This window comes from Oncorhynchus mykiss, chromosome 6 (assembly GCF_013265735.2).
Source record: "Oncorhynchus mykiss isolate Arlee chromosome 6, USDA_OmykA_1.1, whole genome shotgun sequence".
NCBI lineage: Eukaryota > Metazoa > Chordata > Actinopteri > Salmoniformes > Salmonidae > Oncorhynchus > Oncorhynchus mykiss.
In genome coordinates, this window is record NC_048570.1 from 72,182,703 (window position 1) to 72,209,975 (window position 27,273).

Below are 27,273 nucleotides of genomic sequence, written 5' to 3' on the forward strand. Positions count from 1 at the left end.
TGAACTGTAGTGTATGTTTGGTCTGATAGAGCCCTTTCCAGTGGATACAATCTACACTCCATTTGAAATGTTTTGAGTGGCATATTAAGTCATACCAGACAAAATATTAGCCCTGTTTTTGGGGTTGCATTCCTCTTTCTTGTTTAGATTTATGGTGAGATATGCAGCTGTATATATGATTTCTTCTGGTGTGGGAGGCAAATGTGATTTTGCCTGTGTTACTCACACATGTATCTATCTGCTCTTTATTTTGACACTTTTCAAACTCATTGTAAGCAGGAAAATCACCTTTCTCAGCCCTGTTAGTCATTACTTACTGAAGTTAAATGGATCATTCCTGCTTTTTCTGTCATAATCTGTGTCTGTACTCCGTAGCACATTCTCTTTTTAATTTTGTTTTAGCACAGAGCACTTATATGGGACTGATTTGATTTAGCCAATGAGTCTTTCAGACGGAAAACTCCACTACATTATTAAATGTTTAATGTCAATCATTCCAACATGTCTGGATGGTCTCATATTAAAAGGAAAGTTGACTTTAGATTACATGTTTCAAAGCAATTTTTATGAAATTCAACTTCAGAAGGGACTGTAGCTTATTGAATCGATTTCAAGTTACTGTAATGAGATTTGTGCAAACAGAGGTGTTAGCTATAGAGTATATAGACTCAGAGTATGCATCACAATCTCTTGTGTCCCATAGACATTCAATGTAAGGAAACATGCATATTTTAACAACATGAGTGAACTGTCCCCCTTACAGCAATAAATTCACACTATTTTATCACAGCCAGTATACACATGAAGAATGTTGGGATATGTACAGTAGTTGCAACATTCATTTCAGTAAACAACCCAATTATTATTTAGATTGTTGTACAGATTACATTTGTAAAGTATAGTTTACTCAATGTAAGATTAGGTATTTCTGTCGTTTATTGACCAGATTTGATTCTGTAGGCTTTTTCTAGGTTCATCTGTTTTGAACTAATCTGTTTTGTAAATCTTAATAGCCTTTCATGGTGATGGTGGAAACTATGCCATTGGATGATTTTACTTGGTATAACTTCAACTTCAAAGTCACGTGCTACATCACTATCTCAGGCTTGTCAATATTCCAGTGCTTGACTAACACCACTCTCAGCCACACAGACAAAATCCCTTGGGAGACTCTTGACTCCTCATGTCCTTCTTGCATGCAGGGTGGAAGCCACAGTACATGACCAGTAGATCAAAGCCTTAAATGTCTATGTTTACTTTTTGGGTTGTTCTTCAAAAACAATAACTTTCTATTGTTCTATTCCTATGATGTTTCACAACTCATATGTTTTAAAATCAGTCTGTGTTGTGTAAATATGTTATCTTGCTTGTTTTGCATGAAAGGCTATTGACCTTATTAACAACATTTTGATAATGTAATTCCTTTAAATAAAATATTTCAGGATTTTAAATGTGTGCACTCTACAATTTACTGTTTAACTAAGAAATCTCAAATTCACATTTATTTCTATGACAATAGTAGCCTATTCATATGAGAAATAATTCAAATATTTGACAAATAACAGTCAATATCATGTTTTTTTTAAATAAAGTTGATCGTCACGATTTCACACCCAGCCAGTACTGCATGTAAAACGTAGTGTACTTCAAGGATGTCTCATTGTCCTAATGCAAACCTGATAGGAATTATACCAAGTGCCCGCCAGATGGCGTCAGTGCCTCAATCCATTTATATTGTATTAGCATTATGTAGGTGCCAGTTTATTTCAGAATACCCATGTGTCTCTCAAAGGTGTCTGGCTCTCACATTTTAATATTTCACAATGACCCAACTTCAGAATGAATTGTGGTGGAACCGCAAGTCCCTCGAAATAGTCAAAAACGTGAATTAATGATTTATTATTTGCAACATTGTTTCAATGAATATGCATGGAGTAGCCTCCATATTATACCATTCTACCCTTTGATGTTATAGTTACAGTGGGGATGTGTGTGTGTGTGTGTGTGTGTGTGTGTGTGTGTGTGTGTGTGTGTGTGTGTGTGTGTGTGTGTGTGTGTGTGTGTGTGTGTGTGTGTTAGAGAGAGAGAGAGAGAGAGAGAGAGCAAGCAAGAGAGAGGTGGGTGAAAGTGTATGTGTGGGGGATGCCTAAATTATTGATGGATTCCTGTTTTCACGAGAGCTCATATGAAGGGAATCCAGCCCTCATCTGGTTTCCATAGCACCGCCCTCGGGAGGCTAAGACAGTATTGTATGTAGGCTACATGTAGACTTCATGCCTGATATAAAAACAAACATTGGGAAAGGTTGTAAAACTGGAAATGACTTGCGTTTGTATGTCATAGCCCTCGCACTTTGTAAGGTTATGATTTCCAAATGCAATCAAACCATCCTTTCTTATTCCAGCCTGAACCACTCCCTAAATCAGTCGATTACAGTATAACAACAATAGCTTTCAGGACAGTAGGCTATATTGAATTTCGCTCTGGTGATCAGTTATGGGGACGCGGCGTGCACCACGCGCAGATAGTGTGCACGAGGCTGTCGCTGACCTTGGTGCTGAACAGCCAGAGGTTCTCGCGACGTCAGAAAAGCTGGCTGTCTCCACATGAGACGCGCAAGCCCAGCTCTGTGGTTTATAGAAGCAACTCCACACACCGCCAGTTCCCGCTTTTGCTGATTGTTTTTTTGTTTAAAATTATATGGTTATCACCGTAGACGCTTCTAACGTTTTTCTCTTTCGTTCGCTTTAGGAATTATCTGTAGATTTTCATCACGATGGCATTGCATGCACTTGTACGTGAGGCGAACGATGAGTATGTAATGGTGAATGGGGAATCAGGGCTCATCTGATTTCTCTCATATGTAGGCGTTTTACAGCGATCGACGCGTGATAGGCTACAGATCTTGTCTGCTTTTCTTATCAAATAATAATATACATCGCTTGCTTCACGGGTTTGTTCGGTCACATTGTACCGTAACATGAAGCTTAAACAATAGACATTTTTGAGAAAAACATTACATTTGGATATGGAGTCCGTCAAGATGAGAGCCAAAGAGGGGATAAAGGAATTTGGGGCGAAGACCCTGGGGCAGATGTACAAGTAGGTGTTGAAATTCTGTTTTATATACAGGCTAGCCCATGTTTAAACATAGGGCTGGTTATGATTTCTGTATTTTCAAGTGATAGGCCTACAATATGGTGGTGTCATATGGTGGTGTAATGGTAGTAGACTACTGTACGTTCCTAGCCTATGCCGAGAAGTGTGTTACTTTTATCTCAAACAGCTTGCAGTCATGGTCACGCCTCTAATAGACGTAGTGGGAAAATTATGCAATTCTGTATAACCTCGTGAAAGCACAGGAAGGACCTTGATGTATGTGGAAAAAGTCACTAATACATTCACGCCTAGTATGTATGCGATTAGATCATTTAAAAAGTCCACTGAGTGTTATCTTCGTTTGCAACTGCGTCCCTGTTATATTTTAAATATTTTACTAAAAACCTCATGTAGTTGTGGGAGGGTATCTATTTCATTATTTACGGGATTGGTATCGATGTATTACTAGTCTAAACGTCTAACTGATTTGTCTTGCTAAGTGACAAGGGCTTCATTCAGACATATATTCTGATGCTTGTAGTTGCAGCATACTGTCAATAAATGTATTGTTGAAGCTCTAAATGAATATATTTCGTTTTGGTTAGAATATTTTTTCGATTCATTGGTGCTTCCTTCGATAGGCCTATTTTGATTCCAAATCCCACTTTAAACTTAGGCTGTATGAAATAACAGTTACATGTTATTGCGTAAAAAATATGTATTTTTCGTTGGGCATAACGAAATTATCACCTTACTGTAGTTCATGTAAATTACACATTATGTGCAGTAGTTTTGATATTCCAAATGTATATTCTAAACAGGAGTGCTTAATTAGATATCTTCATTGTTACAGTGCTGTTGTGAATAAGAAAGAGTTATTGTAATTTTTCCTTATGTCGATTTCACATATTTTTTTTTAGGTATAGGCCTAATACTGTAACTGTAGGCTAAGCTTTATTTGGGTTCATTTTGGGCAAACAAATTAATTGTGCATATGGTCATAAATGCATTTGAAACCGCAGCGTGAATGTTTTCCTGGAGAGATGAGCAACTGCCCAATCCGTGAATGCAAATGAGGGTGAAGGTGAGCGGTTGCTGCAATGCGGTGGACTCATCTTCATTCGCTTCTTGCTCCAATGTACGATGCTTTTTTGGCCTTCGATTAAATTGAACCTGGTGCCGCTAACATACAGCGCTATTTTATATTAATAGTTTCTAAATTACCTTGCAAAAGTAGACTTTTCGTTTAGTGAAAAAAACAAAAACATTTTCTGGATCATGTTAGTTATCATGTTCTGAATCATGTTGGTTATCATTCATCAAATAGCGCCCCCAGTCGTTGGGGCGAATACACTATCCTCATAAAACAACGGATATGTAATGTAGACCTAGATAACCTAATAAAATTATGTTTCAGTACGCTACCCAAAGACGATGGTTTTCAAATATAAATCAGTCGTCTTCCTTATTTTCAAAAACTTCTACATTTTAAAGACTATTTTTGGACATGCAGGCTATAAAATATAGGCATGTAGGTCTATTATTTAACTTAATTGTAGGCCTGAATTGTTGCTACACTAAAATGCCTTTATTTTTCATAACATTCAAATATCAAACGTAGGCTGATCTATTAATTTGATGCTGATTAACCGAGGAAATTGGATGACTTTTTATCTGGCTGTTTGAAGGGTGATGGAGAAGCGACAGGGAACTGGTGAAGTTATCGAACTAACAGAGGACGGCAGGCCCTCTGAGGCCCAGGAGAAGAAAGCACCTCTGTGCGACTGCACGTGTTTTGGGCTGCCCCGCCGATATATCATCGCCATCATGAGCGGTCTAGGCTTCTGTATATCCTTCGGCATCCGATGCAATCTGGGCGTGGCCATCGTGGGAATGGTCAACAACAGCACTATTCACAAAGATGGGAAGATCATCATCACAGAGGTGTGTATGGTGCACACTTTACTGACGTCAACATCGTGTCACCGCCCTCCTGCTCCATAATTTGTCGTCCCTAAAAATAGTCCAGATGTTGGAGGTCTCCTAATCTTCTCACACTTGACCTGACCTTATATTGAAAATAAAAAATAGGCAAAGGCAGATACAGGACATTTCCCTTATTGTATTGGTTTTATAGCGAGATTATCTCATTATTTTTCAGTGCAGCCATAATAGGTATGCCACAACCATAAACTATGGTATCCCATAATAACACAGCATTTAGCCTGTGTATCCTACACATCGGAATTGTGTACCGTATATGACAGTAGTGATTATTGCTCACATTTCTGCTACTCACTATATCCTTATTTACTGTTATGATATGAGAGCCTTATGATTTGGTTATTACGGTTATTATACGGTATTATACGTTTTGTGAATTATTGTATTGAATTATAATGAAATTATACATGTGAAGAGGATTTATTATGATGTTTCATCGATTTTTTATGGTTTGTTTTATTGTCTTTTTTTATTTCACTGGAAAGAAAGCGAAGTTCAACTGGGACCCAGAGACAGTCGGTATGATCCATGGTTCGTTTTTCTGGGGCTATATAGTGACGCAGATCCCGGGAGGGTACATATGCTCGAGACTGGCAGCTAACAGGTAGGCAGGCCTACATTTTTTTATTTTTTTTTTATTTTTTTTTTACAAAAGTTCTCATTCCCTCTCACAGTCTCAAATGTGATTTATTCGTTATTATTCAATTGGTTACTAAATCCATCACTATGAAATGAACGACCCTCAAGAAAAAAATGAAAATAGGTCTGATTTCTTTTAGTCATGAAGAGATGTACCCGAGCAACTGTGATGATGACGTGGATGTTGGCTACTGAAGCCTGGATATACTATCGGTTTTCAACGTATTATTATCACACCTTTTACCGTCAGAATACATTTTGTAATAAGCATTTTTTTTAACGGAATCAACATTTTAATGGTCTGAAAATGTTGCAGACACAATGGCATACAAGGGTTTGCTTGGACGTTTCAAATCTTTACGACAATTCGGCCTTTATTGTAAATGAGAGGGAGGATTTGTAGGCCTGTATTGTGACCCAAGGTTTAACAGACAGTAGGCATAGTAACCAGTTTGACACTGTGACTGCAATGGAGAAGGCCATTAATGGGGAATTAATTTGTGAGGGAGCGACTCAGCCGCTGACGCTGGCAGTACTATTGAGATTTGACGGTGTCGCTCCGGTCCACAGGGCTTTCTGCCACCTGTTAATGAGGTCCCCGGGGGGAGCCGTGTCTAATTTGTTGCATTCTGGGGGCATGGCGACCAGCCCGGTCCTCGTCGCCGAAGGCTTACTCACGCTCATATGCACTGTGCACACTAAACATGGCTTATAAATAAGGTTAAGGCCTAGCTTACATGAGGCATGAGCAGCATTTAAATATAGGAGATGACAATAGGAAATCTAGGTTTAATTACTTTATATTTAGTGGGTCTTTGGACCTTAGTTCATCATAGTAGTGCCCATAATAATTTGGTGATGGCAAGTTATACCCTGAATATACATGAAGAAAAACTATCAATTTGGTTGAGTATATACAATATTACTATTTGTTGAGCGGGCTATTTAAATATATACGATGTGTTACATGTGTATAATCTAGTTTAATGTATAACATGTTTATTGTCTATATGCTTTCTTGATTGACATTGAGATGTAATCGAATCAACCTGTCTCGTGCCAGAGAGTCACCTCAATCGGATTAGAGTTGCCCCCCGCGTGCGGGTGGGAGGAGCGGGGTCTCCGGGTGTGTACAAGACGTGACAAAATTTTTAAAAATACCATGTTTCGTGTTATTCATTTGCGATTGCCTCCACTGGCTCAGCTGCGCTGAAACCAATGTCGTCTGCTGTCCGCACTCCCTGTCATCACGCTTTCATTTCTTTCTCCAATTGAATTATTGCAATCAACCGTAAATTGAAAAGTTAAAGTTGCACTAGCCAATGCTTGACATGAAAAAATCCAAGTCTTAAATATTTTAATTATGCAAGAAAATTATATATATATATATATATATATATATATATAATTGAACGTAAGATTGGCCATTTGATTAGAATAAGAACAGCAGGCCGAGTTATTTAACCATTGGAAAATGGGATAAAGAAATTACATTAAATAGCCTATTTGAAAAGCACTAACTCCATTTCGATAGTAAACCAGTAAATGAGTGTGGAATGTGATATGTTCGATGGGTCCCTGATGAATTTAGCCCGGATGGCCATAAAAAAAATCTGAGATTAATAAATTAAACATCAAGTCAATGAGAGGCCTAGGCCTTTGAAGAATAAATTGGCCAATACATAAATGCAGGTTAAATAAATCACTAGGCCTACTGGATACATTGTTTATCAAAAGGATAAACGACATACGATATGTGCAAATGTATATATTTCTGTTTCATTTAGGGTTTTCGGTCTAGCCATTTTCCTTACCTCGACGCTCAATATGTTAATCCCCTCCGCGGCACGGACGCATTATGGACTGGTCATCTTTGTGAGGATATTGCAAGGGCTGGTGGAGGTAAGGAGTTATTTAATTCAAAAGTCACATTTCTGGAGAGCTATTTATTTCTATGCACATTTTAATTGAGATTGCATTGGCCTATCCTGTCAATACCACATCTTTTGAAAATGGCCAATTTTCCTTTGTGGCATTTCAATTCTGATTAGGCTACAGTATAGCAGAGGCAATGGAATAGAGGCAGTACAACAGCCAGAATTCACCCTGGAGAAATGTGAGACTGTTGTATTGATCTGCAGCTGGGTATTTGTATTTGTTCTAAAAATATGTTCAGCGTTTTTTACACAAAAATTAACTGTAGTTGTTCTGGTTTTGTCCCATCTTGATTACTGTCCGGTAATATGGTTACGTGCAGCAAAGAAAGACATAGAAAAGCTGCAATTGGCTCAAAACAGAGCAGCACGCCTTGCCCTTAACGACACATCAGTCTTTCCTGGTTGACGGTTGATGAGAGATTAACTGCTTGTTTTCTAGTTTTTATGAAAAATATTACTGTGATGAAAATTCCAGATTGTCTGCATAATCAAATAACATACAGCTCAGACACCCATACATACCCCACAAGACATGCCACCAGGGGTCTCTTCACAGTCCCCAAGTCCAAACGAAATGACGGCAAAGCACAGTATTTTACAGAGCCATGATCGCTTCCATCTCCAATTACTCAAGCAAACAGCAAAATTACACACACACACGCACGCACGCACACACACACACACACACGCACACACGCACACACAAACTATCACACTATCACACTCTAACACACACACTCTAACACACACAATCTACACACACATTATTCTTTAGTTGTATTGTTTGTATATCTTTATACAGTTATTTTACATTTGTGTAACTGTTCTTGTCTATCAGTGTATCAGTGTTTTCCCACTGGGCACAGACGGCAAATTAACATTGATTCCATGTTGGTTCAGTGTAATTTCATTGAAATAATGATGTGGAAACAACGTTGATTCAACCAGTGTGTGCCCAGTGGGTTGTTACTTGACATGTTTTATGTTTTTGTGTGGGCCTGCTGCTTCGGCAAAAGCTAATAGGGAGCCAAATAAACCAATAAACCCGCTGAAACATATCTGCTCTGCTCTCTGGTAGCAACACCACAGTTAGAAAAATGCTGGTCTAGCCAGAATCATATTCCCAAAGACAATGTGCTGAAACATCAGCAGCTCATGAATCCACTGTCCAGTAGGCAAATTGAAACATGAGATGTTGGCAGCGGCTGCCTTGTACAGTAAAACATGATGCCATGTTGATACTGAAGGGCAGGCTACATTCACAGTGTCATAATAAAACACATCCAGCTAAACGAATCAGATGTGGAAAAGTACTCAAATGTCATACTTGAGTAAAAGTGAAGATACCTTAATATAAAACGACTCAAGTAAAACTGAAAGTGGATAAGTAAAAGTAAAAGTAAAAGTTGTCAAAAATATAAATAGTAAAGTACAGATACCCCAAAACAATGACTTAAGTAGTACTTTAAAGTATGTTTACTTATTTACTTTACACCACTGAAACAGATACACAATCCTGGCAGCAGAGACAACAATTGAGAATCATTTTGAACACCATTGATGGAATTTTAGAATAATACTTTATTGTCCATTATCTTGCAGAGATTGGAAATGTATATTTATTCTCACAGGCCTGACTAACTACTTTCTGTGCAATAATTCTATTAAAATAATTGTCTATAGGCTGCGTTGGCTGTGAGTGATAGACATAGGGTTCAAATTAATGTCTTGTGATAATGAATGGTGTAATTTAATAACAACAGCACATCTACGTGTTTGGCATTGATGGCTGAGGTGAGACTGGGCCAGTAGCTCCCATCTGGGCACACACTGGTTGAATCAACGTTGTTTCCACGTCATTTCAATGAAATGACGTTGAACCAACGTAGAATAGACATTGAATTGACGTCTGTGCCCAATGGGTCCTTGATTTGAATGAGCCATCATGTGACAAAGGCTAATCTGGTTATGTCTTGTTTTTGTCTCTGTAAGGAAAGGTGTTTTGAGTAAATTCAGTAAATAGCGCAACATGAATTAAGTTGGGCGTGGCATACGAGCTTACAGGAGGACCTAAAAGTGATTTATATATAGTGATCTCAGATCAGTCCAGTGGATAGCTAGGATACATCTCCTCCTAGCATGTCCATGCAGATTGCATTTTCAAATAGCACACTCTGTTCCAATTAGCAGCTAATGAACATTTAATGGCAGCAGCATTGTCAGTGAAATGAGAGGCTCATCAGTTAGCTCAGAGCACTGCGTCTCTTATTAATGTTAATCAAAAAGGCAATGAATAGAGAGGTATGTTGGTTTTGGTTTGTGATCATATTTGATTTACAACCATGGCAGCTCATATCTAGTAGTATCATCTCTTGTGATTGTCAGCTCAGTGCAGGCAAATCTATTATCAATATGTCTTCTGTTTACAATTTCTCCCATTATTCTGTGAAACCATCTATTTGAATTGCACAGTTTTCTACATTTAGTCTTTAAGATGGTTGTGTGCAATCTCATGTTTTTAATTTTATTTTTTTATATATATTAATCAGTTGGGCCAAAATGGGTCAACTATTTGAAGGACATGTGAAGAATGATTAGAAGACAAGGTTAAGATGACAAATGAATGTTGCATTTTACCAAATTAATCCAATCGCAGGTGGTACTGTAACACGTTACACTATATCTTAGCTAACACATTAAGGGCGATAGACTGTAACAAGGCTCAAGATTCAAGGCCTGCCCACTGGGCACACACTGGTTGAAACAACGTTGAATTGGTGGTTATTTCATGTTCATAAAGGTTTAATTTTACCCAATGAAACCCACAGGGGTGGTAATTGTAACAAAATGCCTACAAGTTTAAGAGATGACATGTTACCCCAGGAAAGGTAGCCTATCGGTTAGAGCTTTGGGCCAGTAACTGATTGGTCGTTGGTTCAAATACCCGAGCCGACAAGGTGTCAATGTGCCCTTGAGTCAGGCACTTAACCCTAAATTGCTCCAGGGACGTCATATTACTGGATGACCCTGTAAAACTGCACCTATCAGGTATATGTGACAAATAAAACATACAGTACCAGTCAAAAGTTTGGACACACCTACTCATTCATGGCTTTTTCTTTATTTGTACTATTTTCTACATTGCAGAATAATAGTGAAGACATCAAAATGATGAAATAACACATATGGAATAATGTAGTAACAAAAAAAGTGTTCAACAAATCAAAATATATTTTAGATTCTTCAAAGTCGCCACCCTTTGCCTTGATGTTGACACTCGGATATAAATGATGACGGGCGGTAACTATAGAAACAAGACAGCTTTATTCACGTCAGGGGAATTTAGTAAAAAGTGTCAGCCTATTTGCAACACACCTCCTTGTTATTGTATTTCCATTGTTGTGTGTTTCACCTGCATTCAGTAGTCTATGAATTGCATGATTATGAAGGCATACATGTATGATAGCATGTAGACTTATTTACAGTGTATGTAGTTCTGTCTTGTGATGTACATGTATTATGTCATGTTTGATGTTTTGTGTGGACTCCAGGAAGAGTAGCTGCTGCTTTAGCAGTAGCTAATGGGGATCCTAATAAAATGCTAAATACTAAATGTTAAGCAGTATTGCTAGAATCCATTGCTATTGCCATAAGGAGCAGGATGATCAGAATTTTCTGGCCATCTTATTCATTATAATTTAATGATAATAGCAGCAGTATGATTTACTTTAAACCAGTTACCTACTCTTAGTTGCTCATGGTTCTGTGGTTTGTGTGACCTACCCAGGGAGTGACCTACCCAGCCTGCCATGGGATCTGGAGTAAGTGGGCTCCTCCTCTGGAGAGAAGTCGCCTGGCAACCACCTCATTCTGTGGTAAATACTCTTTTCAAAGTATCTTATCTGTCACACTATGGTAGTGAAGCAAGAGGTACAGTAGTTGTACTTCCTTTGTCTATTTAGATTTCCTTTTTCTTCTCTTCCCCCTCTCTACCATTTCCTCTTACAGGTTCCTATGCTGGTGCTGTCATTGCCATGCCTCTAGCAGGGATCCTGGTGCAGTACTCGGGCTGGTCCTCTGTGTTCTATCTCTATGGTAAGATAGTGTTCCATGGTGATGTTATAGCTTCCAAATTTAAAAGCATGAGCTGATGCACACCCATCCCGAAGAAGGCACTGTGTGACAAAACGTTGGTTAAGTTTACCCACTCAATTGTTGGGAGCATATATAGAGTTTTCAACTGTTATTCTTTTTATATCGCTATCAAATTTGTTTTTTGTAATTTTTTCACATTCTAACCAACAACCTATTTGAAAATATGTTGCGTATAGTACATCATCTTCAGGACATTTTAAAGCTGGTTGCTGATGCTTTCAGACCTCCAGACCATTGATTTCTTCCCATTGTTTTTGTGGGACTGTTCTCCAATAATTTTCCATCTCACCCTGGACTAAATGAATTTGACCTTTCTGTCTGGGGTTTAGTCTATGGGGGATTTCTGAAAGATCCGATTGCCTTTTATGAATTTGATGTTATCGTATAGGCCAATCTAAGCTTTTCACATGTTCACATACAACAATGACACAATTAAAACACATTTACAATAGGGTTTCTGTAGCTTTGCTGCATGGTTCCATAATGGCTAGAAGATATACATAATCCACCACCCATATTTTATTTATCCTGTGTAATAATCCCAATATCATTGTGCAGGGTGCTTTGGGATCTTCTGGTATATGTTCTGGATCCTTGTGTCGTATGAAAGTCCTGCTGTGCACCCTACCATCACCCAGGAGGAACGAGTCTACATAGAGGAGAGCATCGGGGAGAGTGCCAAGCTCATGGGCCCTGCTGAGGTGAGGGACAGGGCTTGAGGTTGGTTGAATAAAAGTTGTTTGAAGGGTTTCAAACAACTTTCACTCAACTAACCTCATGCCCTGCTTCTCTGTTTCAGTGAAATAATCCAAATCTGTGTGAAAGTTTGACAAAAGTTTTTTAGAAGGCCATTATGTTTTCTGAGTGATATTAGGCCAGAGTTCTCAAAGTCTTCAAAGTCCACTTCTCCTCAAATCGATTCCGATGATATTAAATTGGGAGATGATACTATGCCCCACTTTCTATTCAGGCTTGTTTTGATCTCTGCTCCCCTGAGGCCTCATGCATAAACTGCGAGTACGTCCAAAATATAGCAGCACGTTCTATAATATATAGTCGAATTTAACAGGTAAACATTTGATCTTTTACATTGAAGTAGGCCTATGTTGGCTACTGTAAGTACACAACGTAGTCTCGGGGCAATCTCTGACACTCTGACACTCTATTTAGTATGGTATGTTACGTTAAGTTAAGCCTCCTGTGACGCGGAAAAAAATGTTTGTGGTCAGAAAATATGGTTATTTATATTTCATTGTATGTGCAGAATTGTCCTCTGTATCTGTCATTAGGATGTAAATATTACAAAATTGACATTACAATCAATGGGTACAGTAGATGAAAAACATAGATGTGGCATGTGGGTGTCCACTACAGAGCACATTTTTTAGAAACTATTATTTAGCTCTTATTTAATGTGAAAAAAATATTACAAGTCCTGACAACTCACTTAACTATTCCTGTGAAATCCACATACTAGAAACAATTTGAATATCAAACTCACAAAAATTATCTTTAATAATTACACACACTTCTTTTCAAATTACCATAAAATGTGCACATTTTGGACGGCAGCTATTTTTTTTAAGAACCAGGAAGATAAAGTTGTCAAAGTCACACCCCCACATGTGATATCACTGAAAAGCCCATCATGTCCTCTCAAAGGGACAACAGGACTTAATACAGTGGCTTGTATGGCCTTAGAGATACGGACCAAGAACTGATGTCCACTAAAAAGGACAAAAATGAATTGCTGGGTCTCAGGAGTTTAGGTTACATTATGAAAGAATAGCGGTAGTGCAATATTCTATGAATTACAGGATGTATAATATCATACATTTTACCTAGTCGTACAATATCATACGAATTGGATGACGTAACTTATTATATATCTTGGATGACGCATAGTATTGCACGTCTTGATCTGAGACAAGGTTGCTTGTTGCACCATAACAACAAAGGAGAATTATAGAGAGAATTTCTGTTGGCGGTTAGGGGAACTAACGTCAAAAAGTTAGAAGAACTAAAATGACAAAGTTTACGTGAATTTATGTAGCAGGTTAGGTGGATTGGGTTAAGTTTAGAATAAGGGTTAGGAGAAGGGTTAGCTAAAATACAAGAGTTGTCCCTGACGCGACTTGAACATGCAATTTTTGGATTGCTAGTCTGTCGCAGATTAAGGAAACAGCATGCTTCCAAACTCAGCCAGGCTAACCTAGCTGAGTAAAAGCAGTAATAGTAATATTTGTCCATTTGGAGATATCATAGCCAGTATACGCGTCCTCAAAATAATCAGAATTGATTTAAAATAACTCAAATCTGTCATTTATTTTCATAGCTGTGCAATTTTGCATCTGACAAGGATGTTTGGTGTAGTATTTTTTTTTGCATGAGGACCAGTCGTCTCTCGATGAATGACAACAGGCACTTCGGCTTCCAACTTTGGCTTGCCTGGAGAAAATGTTTTGTGTGCCTGAATAGCCGAAAAAACCCTTGCCAGTCCACAACAAAGAAAAAAGTCACAACATGTCATCATAATATACAGGTGAAGTCAGAAGTTTACATACACCTTAGCCAAATACATTTAAACTCAGTTTTTCACAATTCCTGACATTTAATCCTAGTAAAACATTCCTTGTCTTAGGTCAGTTAGATCACCACTTTATTTTAAGAATGTGAAAAGTCAGAATAATAGTAGAGAGAATGATTTATTTCAGCATTTATTTATTTCATCACATTCCCAGTGGGTCAGAAGTTTACATACACTCAATTAGTATTTGGTGGCATTGCTTTTAAATTGTTGAACTTGGGTCAAATGTTTCGGGTAGCCTTCCAAAAGCTTCCCACAATAAGTTGGGTGAATTTTGGCCCATTCCTCCTGACAGAGCTGGTGTAACTGAGTCAGGTTTGTAAGACCTCCTTGCTCACACATGCTTTTTCAGTTATGCCCACAAATTTTCTATAGGATTGAGGTCAGGGCTTTGTGATGGCCTCTCCAATACCTTGACTTTGTTGTCCTTAAGCCATTTTTCCACAACTTTGGAAGTATACTTGGGGTCATTCTCCATTTTGAAGACCCATTTGCGACCAAGCTTAAACTTCCTGCCAGATGTCTTTATATCCTCATAATTTTGTTCCTCATGATGCCATCTATTTTGTGAAGTGCACCAGTCCCTCCTGCAGCAAAGCAACCCCACAACATGATGCTGCCACCCCCGTGCTTCACGGTTGGGATGGTGTTCTTCGGCGTTCAAGCCTCTCCTTTCTTCCTCCAATCATAACAATGGTCATTATGGCCAAACAGTTCTATTTTTGTTTCATCAGACCAGAGGACATTGCTCCAAAAAGTACGTCCCCTCTTTGTCCCCATGTGCAGTTGCAAACCGTAGTCTGGCTTTTTTATGGCGGTTTTGGAGCAGTGGCTTCTTCCTTGCTGAAAGGCCTTTCAGGTTATGTCAATATAGGACTCGTTTTACTGTGGATATTTTCACAAGGTCCTTTGCTGTTGTTCTGGGATTGATTTGCACTTTTTGCACCAAAATACGTTAATCTCTAGGGAGACAGAATGCGTCTCCTTCCTCAGCGGTATGACAGCTGCGTGGTCCCATGGTGTGTATACTTGCGTACTATTGTTTGTACAGATGAATGTGGTACCTTCAGGCGTTTGGAAATTGCTTCCAAGGATGAACCAGATTTTTTTCTGAGGTCTTGGCGGATTTCTTTTGATTTTCCAATGATGTCAAGCAAAGAGGCACTGAGTTTGAAGGTGGTCCTTGAAATACATCCACAGGACCTCCTCCAATTGACTCAAATGATGTCAAATAGCCTATCAAAAGCTTCCAAAGCCATGACATCATTTTCTGGATTTTTCCAAGCAGTTTAAAGGCACAGTCAACTTTTTAATCATATTTAATCTTCTGATCCACTGTAATTGTGATACAGTGTATTATAAGTGAAATAATCTGTCTGTAAACAATTGTTGTGAAAATTACTTGTGTCATTCACAAAGTAGATGTCCTAACCGACTTGCCAAAACTATAGTTTGTTAACAAGACATTTGTGGAGTGGTTGAAAAACAAGTTTTAATGACTCCAACCTCAGTGTACGTAAACATCTGACTTCAACTGTATACACAAACTGTTCCAAACTGTTTTGGCCCATCATTCCTCCCCGACCAACCTCCCTACTTTCGCTTATGTCCGAAGTAACTAGAACATTAGTAGGTATGATACAGTACTTCTTGGAGGTGCTCAGAAATACGTGCAGTATATTCCGTATGACTCTGAGGCCAGGCTGATGTACTGTAATAGATGTTTTATTTATTTAGAGTAGACAATGTTTCAGAATTCGCGGGTAGACCATCGTAAATAGGATTGTGGAAAAGTCGATGCAAAACATTGTTGAATTCAAACGTTCTGCTGACAGGTCAACAGCAATTTCCATTGTTTTCTCTTTCAGAAACGGACAGTTCTTTTGCCAGCTACAGCATAAATTACTGCAAAAGATTAAAAGATTCTGCCAACACAGTAAATAGACCAGTAGCTTATGTAAAATATTTGACAGTATGGGTAGCTACAGTATTGCTGTGTGATAGGAGCATAACATCATAGCCTATTTCATCTCAGAGCCTATAGGAAGGCAAGACATAGAAGCCCAATACTCTAATGATAAACTACATACAGTGCCTTGCGAAAGTATTCGGCCCCCTTGAACTTTGCGACCTTTTGCCACATTTCAGGCTTCAAACATAAAAATATAAAACTGTATTTTTTTGTGAAGAATCAACAACAAGTGGGACACAATCATGAAGTGGAACGACATTTATTGGATATTTCAAACTTTTTTAACAAATCAAAAACTGAAAAATTGGGCGTGCAAAATTATTCAGCCCCCTTAAGTTAATACTTTGTAGCGCCACCTTTTGCTGCGATTACAGCTGTAAGTTGCTTGGGGTATGTCTCTATCAGTTTTGCACATCGAGAGACTGACATTTTTTCCCATTCCTCCTTACAAAACAGCTCGAGCTCAGTGAGGTTGGATGGAGAGCACTTGTGAACAGCAGTTTTCAGTTCTTTCCACAGATTCTCGATTGGATTCAGGTCTGGACTTGGACTTGGCCATTCTAACACCTGGATATGTTTATTTTTGAACCATTCCATTGTAGATTTTGCTTTATGTTTTGGATCATTGTCTTGTTGGAAGACAAATCTCCGTCCCAGTCTCAGGTCTTTTGCAGACTCCATCAGGTTTTCTTCCAGAATGGTCCTGTATTTGGCTCCATCCATCTTCCCATCAATTTTAACCATCTTCCCTGTCCCTGCTGAAGAAAAGCAGGCCCAAACCATGATGCTGCCACCACCATGTTTGACAGTGGGGATGGTGTGTTCAGGGTGTTGCTTTTACGCCAAACATAACGTTTTGCATTGTTGCCAAAAAGTTCAATTTTGGTTTCATCTGACCAGAGCACCTTCTTCCACATGTTTGGTGTGTCTCCCAGGTGGCTTGTGGAAAACTTTAAACGACACTTTGTATGGATATCTTTAAGAAATGGCTTTCTTCTTGCCACTCTTCCATAAAGGCCAGATTTGTGCAATATACGACTGATTGTTGTCCTATGGACAGAGTCTCCCACCTCAGCTGTAGATCTCTACAGTTCATGCAGAGTGATCATGGACCTCTTGGCTGCATCTCTGATCAGTCTTCTCCTTGTATGAGCTGAAAGTTTAGAGGGACGGCCAGGTCTTGGTAGATTTGCAGTGGTCTGATACTCCTTCCATTTCAATATTACCACTTGCACAGTGCTCCTTGGGATGTTTAAAGCTTGGGAAATCTTTTTGTATCCAAATCCGGCTTTAAACTTCTTCACAACAGTATCTCGGATCTGCCTGGTGTGTTCCTTGTTCTTCATGATGCTCTCTGCGCTTTTAACGGACCTCTGAGACTATCACAGTGCAGGTGCATTTATACGGAGACTTGATTACACACAGGTGGATTGTATTTATCATCATTAGTCATTTAGGTCAACATTGGATCATTCAGAGATCCTCACTGAACTTCTGGAGAGAGTTTGCTGCACTGAAAGTAAAGGGGCTGAATAATTTTGCACGCCCAATTTTTCAGTTTTTGATTTGTTAAAAAGGTTTGAAATATCAAATAAATGTCGTTCCACTTCATGATTGTGTCCCACTTGTTGTTGATTCTTCACAAAAAAATACAGTTTTATATCTTTATGTTTGAAGCCTGAAATGTGGCAAAAGGTCGCAAAGTTCAAGGGGGCCGCAAGGCACTGTATTGAACAATAATTAATCTTTTGCATAGAAGTGTGATGGCTGTAGCATTTAGCCTACTTTTAAATGGTTTCAAATATAAAATAAATCTATCAGAATGTGCGGACAGGCACTCTCTATAGGCTGCATGTATGTGTTTCTCTCTTTCGCACCGCTGCTAGCCTTTCACTGGTAACTCATGTATTTTCCTCCCTTTTGCTCCATTGTAGAAATTTAAGACCCCCTGGAAAAAGTTCTTCACCTCCATGCCTGTCTATGCAATCATCGTGGCCAACTTCTGCAGAAGCTGGACCTTCTACCTACTGCTTATTAGTCAGCCGGCCTACTTTGAGGAGGTGTTTGGGTTTGAGATAAGCAAGGTGAGACCAGTGGAGCGTTCCCAGGATAGGGCACCAGCCTAGCCAAACAGTGTTTCTGGGGTATGGTACTCGGGGCCTAGGTGAGGGAGGAATGTGTGAAAATGTTGTGCTTGGCTCTAACGGACTTTAATACCTTTTAATACCTCTATGTTGATGTTGATTTCAACTGTTCCTGTCCTCAGGTTGGCATGGTGTCTGCCCTGCCCCACTTGGTGATGACAATCATTGTGCCCATTGGAGGGCAGTTGGCTGACTACCTACGCAGCAGGAACATCCTGTCTACCACTACAGTTAGGAAGATCATGAACTGTGGAGGTGAGAGAACCCCTTCGGCACACTATGCACAATTATATAAAATGTGTTTAATAGAATAGTACTGCTTTTACACTATCTGTATGATGGTGATACAATGACTGTAGCAAAGCAATTCTGTTTTGGACTGTAATTAAATTGCAACTGTGATGGTCCATAGCCCCTGGGTTACTGTAGCATGTGTGTGACTGTCTGTCTCTGCAGGGTTTGGCATGGAGGCTACGCTGCTGCTGGTAGTGGGATTTTCCCACACAAAAGGGGTGGCTATTTCCTTCCTGGTCCTTGCTGTGGGCTTCAGTGGATTTGCCATATCAGGTCAGTGTCTGTTAAACATGTGGTATCAGAGAGTCTGCCAGTATAGATCACAGCTGCCTGTAGGATACTCCTCCTTTACTATTTGTAGACAGAGAACAAATCTACCAACTACACCGTAGATTCTGTCTAGAATGGCCACTATTTATTGCCGGTTGATGTTTATTGTCATGAATCTTGCCATGGAAGCAGCACTGAGTGATTTCCTCTAGATGGGCCGGCTGAAAAATCTAAGTAGGCTATATCGTCAAAATTCAAGAAAACAAAACGTGACCTTTTGGTCTTAATTTAAGGTTAGGCATCAGGGTTAGCAGTGTGGCTAGGGTTAGGTTTAAAATCAGATTTTATGACTTTGTGGCCTTGCCAGCTAGTGACCACTCTGCAGAGCTGCCTCCAGAACAAGATTCATGATGAAAAACTAACTTGCCTACTTATTGTTCCACAGCCACCGATGTGGTCTAAAAAGGACTTGCAATCAGCAATATCCAGCTACAAAGGGAACAGGGTCGATTTCCCCCATTTCTCAAACATCTATTCCAGCTGAAGCTTGTGGCCGCAAGGCAGACCTTGGTTTTACTACTACTCATTTTTCTTGGGCTTTCTCCTGGAGTATTTAATAATTCAGCACAAGTCCCAGAGGAGCTGCCATACAGGCTGGCTGTGTGCAGCTACAGAGGACACTCAGTGTGGGGGAGGAGATTCACTGGCTAGCTACTCCCTTTGCAACAAGATGGCTGCATGGTGCTTTGTTTTCATCGCAATTTAAATTCCATTACATTTATATTATGTTTGGGATATTTCAGTAGTTTTGATACATCCACATACTAGTACTCCATTAAGGGGGATGTGGTCTTAATTAAAGAAAAAAAGGTAATTACTAATGGTGGTTTTTATTACCTACCTAGAATGAGCTCTAGAGACCATAAGGGCTAGAGCCTATCAGATCTGCGCTAGCCGACATCCACATATCGGTTGTTTTGTCGGTGTCTGAGGTGCAGCCGCGTTACAAGTTCAAACACTCGAATGCGTGATGTTTTATTGCCTGATAGGCTATGATTCCCCCCATCCAAATTAACATTAAATAATGAATTAGCATATAACTTCTATTGGCGTTTTGAACTTCTAACGCAGTGGGGATACTAAGGAAGGGAGTGATTTGTGACACAACAGCAGCCACTCACTTATTTGTCAGTTCATAACGCAGTTACACCTCCAACAACAGTTGTCATGCAGATGTCAGCCATCGCGGGTTTACACTAGATTTGATTGAAACGAGGTCTAAGTTATAGTGAAATCAGTTAAACCACAAGAACTATAACCACTGGATTTTATTTAATCAAATGCTAATCAATTGTTGTCTTAGAGATTTGTCACGTAGAGAGTAACTTCACACTGAAAACCTTGTATTTCATTCTGAACGTTCTTTCCATCAGGATTCAACGTCAATCACTTAGACATTGCTCCACGCTATGCCAGTATCCTTATGGGCATATCCAACGGTGTGGGCACCCTGTCTGGCATGGTATGCCCATTGATCGTAGGTGCCATGACAAAAAACAAGGTAAGACATCCTGTTACCCTTGGAAAGTCCATAAAACATCATGGTTAAACGTAGATTCATTATCAGATAGAACTACAATTCTCTGTGACTTTGTATAAAACACTTTATATTCCATCTGTCCACATGAAGACTCGAGAAGAGTGGCAGTGGGTGTTCCTCATCGCTGCTCTGGTTCACTACGGGGGAGTCATCTTCTATGGCATCTTTGCCTCTGGAGAGAAGCAGCCGTGGGCCGACCCAGAGCTGACCAGCGATGAGAAGTGTGGCTTCATCGATGAGGATGAGCTGGCAGAGGAGACGGGCGACATCACCCAGAGTTACAGTGCCCTGGGCGGCGGTCCGACCAAAACGTATGGTGCCACTACGCAGAACGGGGGCTGGGCTGACAGCTGGGATAAGAAGGAGGAGTTTGTCCAGGAAGAGGCAGAGGGAGGGCCGTATGGCTACAGGCAGGACCAGGACTACTCCTAGAGACAGCAGACACAATGACCATCAAACGGTAGACTTATTTTGTAGTGTTTACCAGTTTAGACGAAACAAGTCAAAAACCAAACAAAAAAGATAACAACCCATTGTTGTATGTTTGCACAAATTCAAATCATTATTTCAAAATATAAAATTAGTTCAAAACAGGATTTTATTGTGCAAATAAAAATATTACTATAGAGATGTAACACATATCAAATTGGCAGATCTATTTGTAAACGTAATATGCATATAAATTATAGATATATTTATTTGGAGTGCAATTGTGTGTAAGTGTGAACCATTTCCACCTCATCAATCTGTGCTTCTTCATTCTGGAGATGCCTGTTATGTACGATCAGACAAGATTTAACTGGCTTCCTGGATCATCATGCCTAACTGGTTCTTATTACAACTCCTCATGAGCCAGCCATTGCAGTGTAAAAGAAACATGTCACTGGTAAAAGGGGACTTAACCAGGAATGAGACTGTATGTCTTAGGTTGTACAGTATCTCTTCTGAATGCACTGAAAGTAGTGTGTCCTTTTAATGCACAATATCATTTTCTTTTCTTATTATTATTGGTTTGTTAAACTGTGTCTTTAACACAAAAAGGCATAAAAATACAATAATGTTTTGAAGAACGACATAACACTTTCGCCAGCTGATGTAAAAGTCTTAAGATGCATGAAAGAAGAATAATGACGAAGCGTTGCTCACGTGTTTACTGTGCCATTTTGAGAGCTTGGGACTATACGGTTCTATCTGCATTTTCAGAGCTTGGGACTATACGGTTCTATCTGCATTTTCAGAGCTTGGGACTATACGGTTCTATCTGCATTTCTTTCAAAATGAAGTTAGTGACATAGCCTTGTTCTGTTCAATGTTCTCTTCCTATGTACCCCAATTCAAGTTGTTAAGTTCAAAAGAATACAAGATATAAAATAGCTGACACCATTCAAACCAATGAGGGTTTGGAACTTTGAAGCCAATTATCTCAGAATCATCTTCTTACAGATTGAACCTTGTAGTCCCAAGCTCTCTATTTCATGCCTATAACAATGTTACATCTGTTGTTAAAAGTGTACGTTTGGAGGTTACAAACATTCATAACTCAGTTATGTAATTATTATGATCATTATGTCAGTTAAATTGTGTGGTCAATTCAAGTCATTTCAAGGCATTTCAATGAGCTTTGTTGTTGTTTAAAGGTAAATGTTTGTCTGAGGTGACTAAAGAAAAATAACTATGATGTATAAGAGCACATGGACAATATAACCAAATGCTGGCCGGCACTATCAAGGGCCTGTGCAATGCAGCGAAAGACCAGCCAGCCGATCCAGAAGTAGCCAATCAGTATATCTACTGTACAGACAGTCCGTCAGCAGGAGATATGTTTTGCTAATGAAAAGGAAACATTTTTAGACTGGGATAGTGACCCAGATAGACAATGTTGTTAAAGAAAACTATACCTTACCAGTCCAGGAGGACAATTAGCCAAGTTGGGGATTGAGATTCATATTACATATACTTGTAAAAACATTAGAGCATTACTGAATAAAAAAACATGACAGTATAGCTGTTACTGCCTATGTAATGTATGTCACATTGAACGTTTACCATTCCTTAAAGAGTAGGTAGACAATCAAAAGAGCAGCAAGACATGATTTAGCCAGTGTGTATAGAGTGGGAATGACCAGTGTAGAGATACTGGGTTCCAGTCAATGATTTATATATACACTAGATGACTGACAAGGGCCTTGTTTAGAAGCCGCCGCGCCTCCATCTTGGCACTCCCCAACAATGTAAATAAATATTTTGGAAGCTATAAAAATGCATTTATTAATGCCTACATTTGTTTTTGCCATGTTTATTCTATTACAGAAACTTTAATGCATACTGTTAAATGATATTATGTGAGCTAAACATTCCAAAAAATACATGTAAAATGTTTTCCTTAAAAGTATAAGTTACTGTCCCCAGTACAAAAAAACTACTTAAATACATGTAATTTTGGCCTATAAAACATTTAATTGTAATACTATAGAATTCCATTAATTCCAATGGAGGACTGCTCCTACTGGGAAGTGCCAATATGGCTGACCGGTGGCTTCAAAGCCTCTCATTGACCAGTAGATAACATCAGCAATCCAGGGTTTATATACATCATTGGTTTCAGTAGCGTGTCAGGGACCTAAACCTGCTTTTCACTGTCTGTCTGTGGAGACCAAAAGTCAGCACTTCACAATGTATTTATGGAAATGTATTTATGCATGGAACAAAGCCGTAGTCTGAATGTTCTTACTTTTTATTTCTTTCACAAAATGTATTTTGTCTCTCAAACTGTTACTAATGTGTCAATTTCTTTGCACAATTTACCAAAGGTAACGTGTCAAGCTGGGTTTGAACAGGAGGGCTATATACTAAAGGAATTGCTGGACATTGCAGTGAAGGCCTCTGTAGGCCTCTCCAGGTGGCGCTAACCATACTCAGTGTACAAAGCAATAAATCCATGGTAACAGTTGTTGTCAACCATTGAAAAATGTAAAACACTAGCATATGTAACTAGAGCGTTACTTTTACGTTTCAAGCTGTGTTTTTTGTGATATCAAATATAGAAAAGAACAAACACAAGTACTTGTAAAAATATAAAACCTATGTAGTTAGAGTCCTCCACACAGCTCTTTGACATGCTGATAATGCAGGGAGTTTGTGAGGGGACTGCTCACCAGAAGAGAATGATACCCTGGGCCATTCCTGTGACATGGATGATGTCTATCTCCATATCTCTATGGTTCCACTCCTGTTGGTGTCTGCGCATCCGTTGTTGTTCTGTACAGTTTTCAGTGGTCGTTTTGGAGGGTGTGCTATTGTTCAGTTTTTTCTCTCTCTCTAAACCCTGTTGGTTTGATTGATGTGTGTTCTGTCAGTGGCTGGACCCCTATTGCCCCCTTAACCATCTGTCTCTAACTACCTAAACCCCTTTCATTGTTGCAATATTCAATGATGTGAAGGTTGTCTGTAAAGGTGATCTAACATTTACAGAAATGGTAGATGTATAACATGAAGTAACGGTACCTTCTTCCTGTTTTGTGCCTCTGAGTGAAGTTACAGTGTGATTCTATGGCTTATTTTGCTGTGTCAATGGAGAAATTTGTTGATGTCAAAATGAAATGCTCTATATATCCATTTTATAAAAAAACAAATGAACAAAACATAACTTGTGTCTGTATTTGTGTGAACACATCCACAATCGTACAGCTCAATCAGTGAAGTCTGTATAGGCAGATGAAGAAGCCTGGCTTTAAGTCCAATTGCTGTATTTATGATTCCAAGGGGAAAAGTGCCTAATGTGTCTGACTACTAACATTGGTATAATGGTCCTTCAGAGTTACAAGCTTGGACAAGAGCACACTCTCTCCCAGAAAATGTGCTTTGTGGTATACCTTGCATGATGTCTGCACACGACCTGAGTCCGTCTTGCACTAAGCTTACAGGACATGGTGACCCCTCTCTACCAAAGGACCCTTCCTCCCTCTCTATTCTCCTTCTTTGACTTGTAGTGAAATCAATGGACCAGTCCCTCGTGCTCAGCCGAACCTATTGACTGTTCTAACCTCTTAATGGAGATGGGAGGGAGGAGCAGCACTTATAGGGCTATTTGGAAGAACTGCTCGATTCAGAGAGACCCTTGGGACTGAAGCCCCCCTCATGGTGGGAGACCCACAACACTCTTTTTGAAACAGGCCCAGGAAATATTTCCTCATGTTCGCAACATTCAGCACTAAACTGGTACACCGAGTTTATATATATATTTTTTACAGATGGTTAAATCGATAGATTGAGTGATTGTTAAAAGGTTGCTGTGAAGACCAGCATGATTGCTAAGAATGGTTGCTTAGAAGGCACAGATGAATTGTTGAGGGCTTCTCCTCTTGCATTCACTGCTAATTGATACCAACAGTCAGTAAAAAGATGACCTTCAATTCAAATAAGTATTGGCAGAAACTGAAAGGTTACAGTCTCTGTTAGACTTCCCCGTGTCTCAGCATGTGTCTGTGCATTAACAGAGAATCCTGTCACCCTGTCATGCCAATTGAATTAGCTACCTTCCATTCGACAACTAATTTCCAACTGAAGAAATGGCTAACTCCCAATTCAACTTTATTAACTGTGATTAATTCATTACATGTCCCTTCCCTTAAACACTACAAAGGTAAAACTATGTGTTAGCATTCTGCTATTGTCCTGGCTTTGTTTACATTTAGTAGATAAACTAATTCCAAATAGAATAGGCCTGGGCCTCCCGAATGGAGCAGCGGTCTAAGGCCCTGCACTACAGACCCAGGTTCAATCCCGGGCTTGATCACAATCAGCTGTGATAGGGAGTCCCATAGGGTGGCGCTCAATTGGCCCAGCATTGTCCAGGTTAGGGGAGGGTTTGGCCAGGGTTCTTTACTTGGCTCATCACGCTCTTGTGACTCCTTGTGGCAGGCCAGATGCCCGCAGCCTGACCTCGGTCGTCAGTTGAACAGTGTTTCCTCTGACTGACACATTGGTGTAGCTGGCTTCCGGGTTAAACAGGCAGGTGTTAAGAAGCACGGCGTGGCGGGTCATGTTTCGGAAGACGCATGACTCAACTTTCACCTCCCGAGCCCATTGGGGAGTTACAGTGATGAGACAAGCTCAGAATTGTTGAGAAAAAGGGGGTCATTTTTATATTTTTATAATAAACAAAAGAAATTGCCCTATAGTTTGGTAGCTGTCAATACGTAGTTCTGTCACATTTTCAAGCTGCCACCAAACTGCCACCTTTAAATCAAATATATCTTCAGCTGCTACTCAATAGCATTTAACACCCGATGAAAGGTACCAGTACACAGGGACAGGACTAGAGAGCCCTGGAAAAAACCAAACTGCCACCTTTAAATCAAATATATCTTCAGCTGCTACTCAACAACATTTAACACCCGATGAAAGGTACCAGTACACAGGGACAGGACTAGAGAGTTTTTTCTACACTAGTGACGTCGTATTTCCTTGTTTCTCTGCTAAACAGCAGGATGTTTGCAGAAGTCATGGGGGCGGAGCTCCTTTGCTGATTGATGGCACCTGGATCAGCAGAGGATAAACAATCAAGGGGGAGGGAGCGTGTAGACACAGACACCCAGCAATTACACCATGAGCCATGTCCTGGCTCAGCCCATTGCTTTCATTAATTTGACAGGCTCGATAAATGTGTCACCAGCCCCTTAAATTATATTTTCTCCCAGCCAACCAGCCAGAACGGTCACGGTTCTCATCTCATAGCAAACAGGGGAACTGACCCATAACCCCCTGTGTGACCATCAACCCATCTATTATAACTAAACTGTCTATCCCTATTCTGTCCTATATGATTATTAAGGCAAGAGAGCAAAATGGAAGTGTCTATGTAAGTGTGCGTGTGTGTGTGCATTTACATGTATGCATTATGCAAGTGTGTGTGTGGTGTTAGTGAATATCAGAGGGTGTAGCTACATAACAGAGTGTATGTCCATATGCTCAGTGGTTTAAAGATGACTGCTCATCTGTGGGTGGGGGGCAGGTGATATAGTGACCCCGGGGGACCATGAGGGGAGGCTATGTGATGCCAAAATCACTCTTTGATGACTGGGGCAGCACTGGGGCCCATAAGACCCTCTGGGCTCCCTGTTCACCCTGAACACCCTGTTCTCCACATACAGCCTCCATGATACACGGAGGAGCTACTGAAATCATTGTCCGAGGACACAACACCCCCAGAGACGATAATGTGAAGCACACCTATCGTGCATTTCAGCATCTCTGTGCATAAAACACTGAACGAATGAATGAATTGTCGGTTGTAAAGCGCAATGAAGAGTACAACCCACATAGCCCAACCCCCTCTCCAATAGACCACTGCTACAGATTTCATCTATAATTTGGAGGTTTCATTACATTGGTGCAATAACACACGAAGCTAGCGACTGATTTTTTATTGAATGAACTTTGTCGTATGGATTACAGACTGGAACAATAGAATGTAGAATCTTATTAGTGTAATGTCCCGGTTACCTCTAGCATCCCTGGACGAGAAATATGATTCCACTCTCATATCGCATGTCCTCTCCCCAGCCATCTTC

At 39.8% G+C, this 27,273-nt stretch overlaps 1 protein-coding gene across 2 annotated transcripts; it reads left to right on the plus strand.

Moving 5' to 3' along the window:
• The first annotated feature begins 2,369 nt into the window (after positions 1-2,369).
• Positions 2,370-24,340, plus strand: LOC110526515 (vesicular glutamate transporter 2.1). 2 transcript variants are annotated; one of them, XR_005052234.1, is made up of 13 exons: positions 2,370-3,102; positions 4,788-5,043; positions 5,589-5,707; positions 7,530-7,644; positions 11,467-11,554; positions 11,688-11,774; positions 12,393-12,535; positions 18,328-18,477; positions 18,660-18,792; positions 18,994-19,104; positions 20,535-20,662; positions 20,792-21,210; positions 21,241-24,340. XR_005052234.1 is itself a non-coding variant. In XM_021607552.2 (12 exons), the coding sequence occupies exons 1-12, from the start codon at positions 3,029-3,031 to the stop codon at positions 21,131-21,133; spliced, it is 1,746 nt and encodes a 581-aa protein (XP_021463227.1). In that variant the 5' UTR covers positions 2,371-3,028; the 3' UTR covers positions 21,134-24,340. The 2 variants fall into 2 exon arrangements, 1 of the variants encoding a protein (XP_021463227.1); XM_021607552.2 differs by having other exon boundaries at positions 2,371-3,102; positions 20,792-24,340.
• The last annotated feature ends 2,933 nt before the right edge of the window (positions 24,341-27,273 follow it).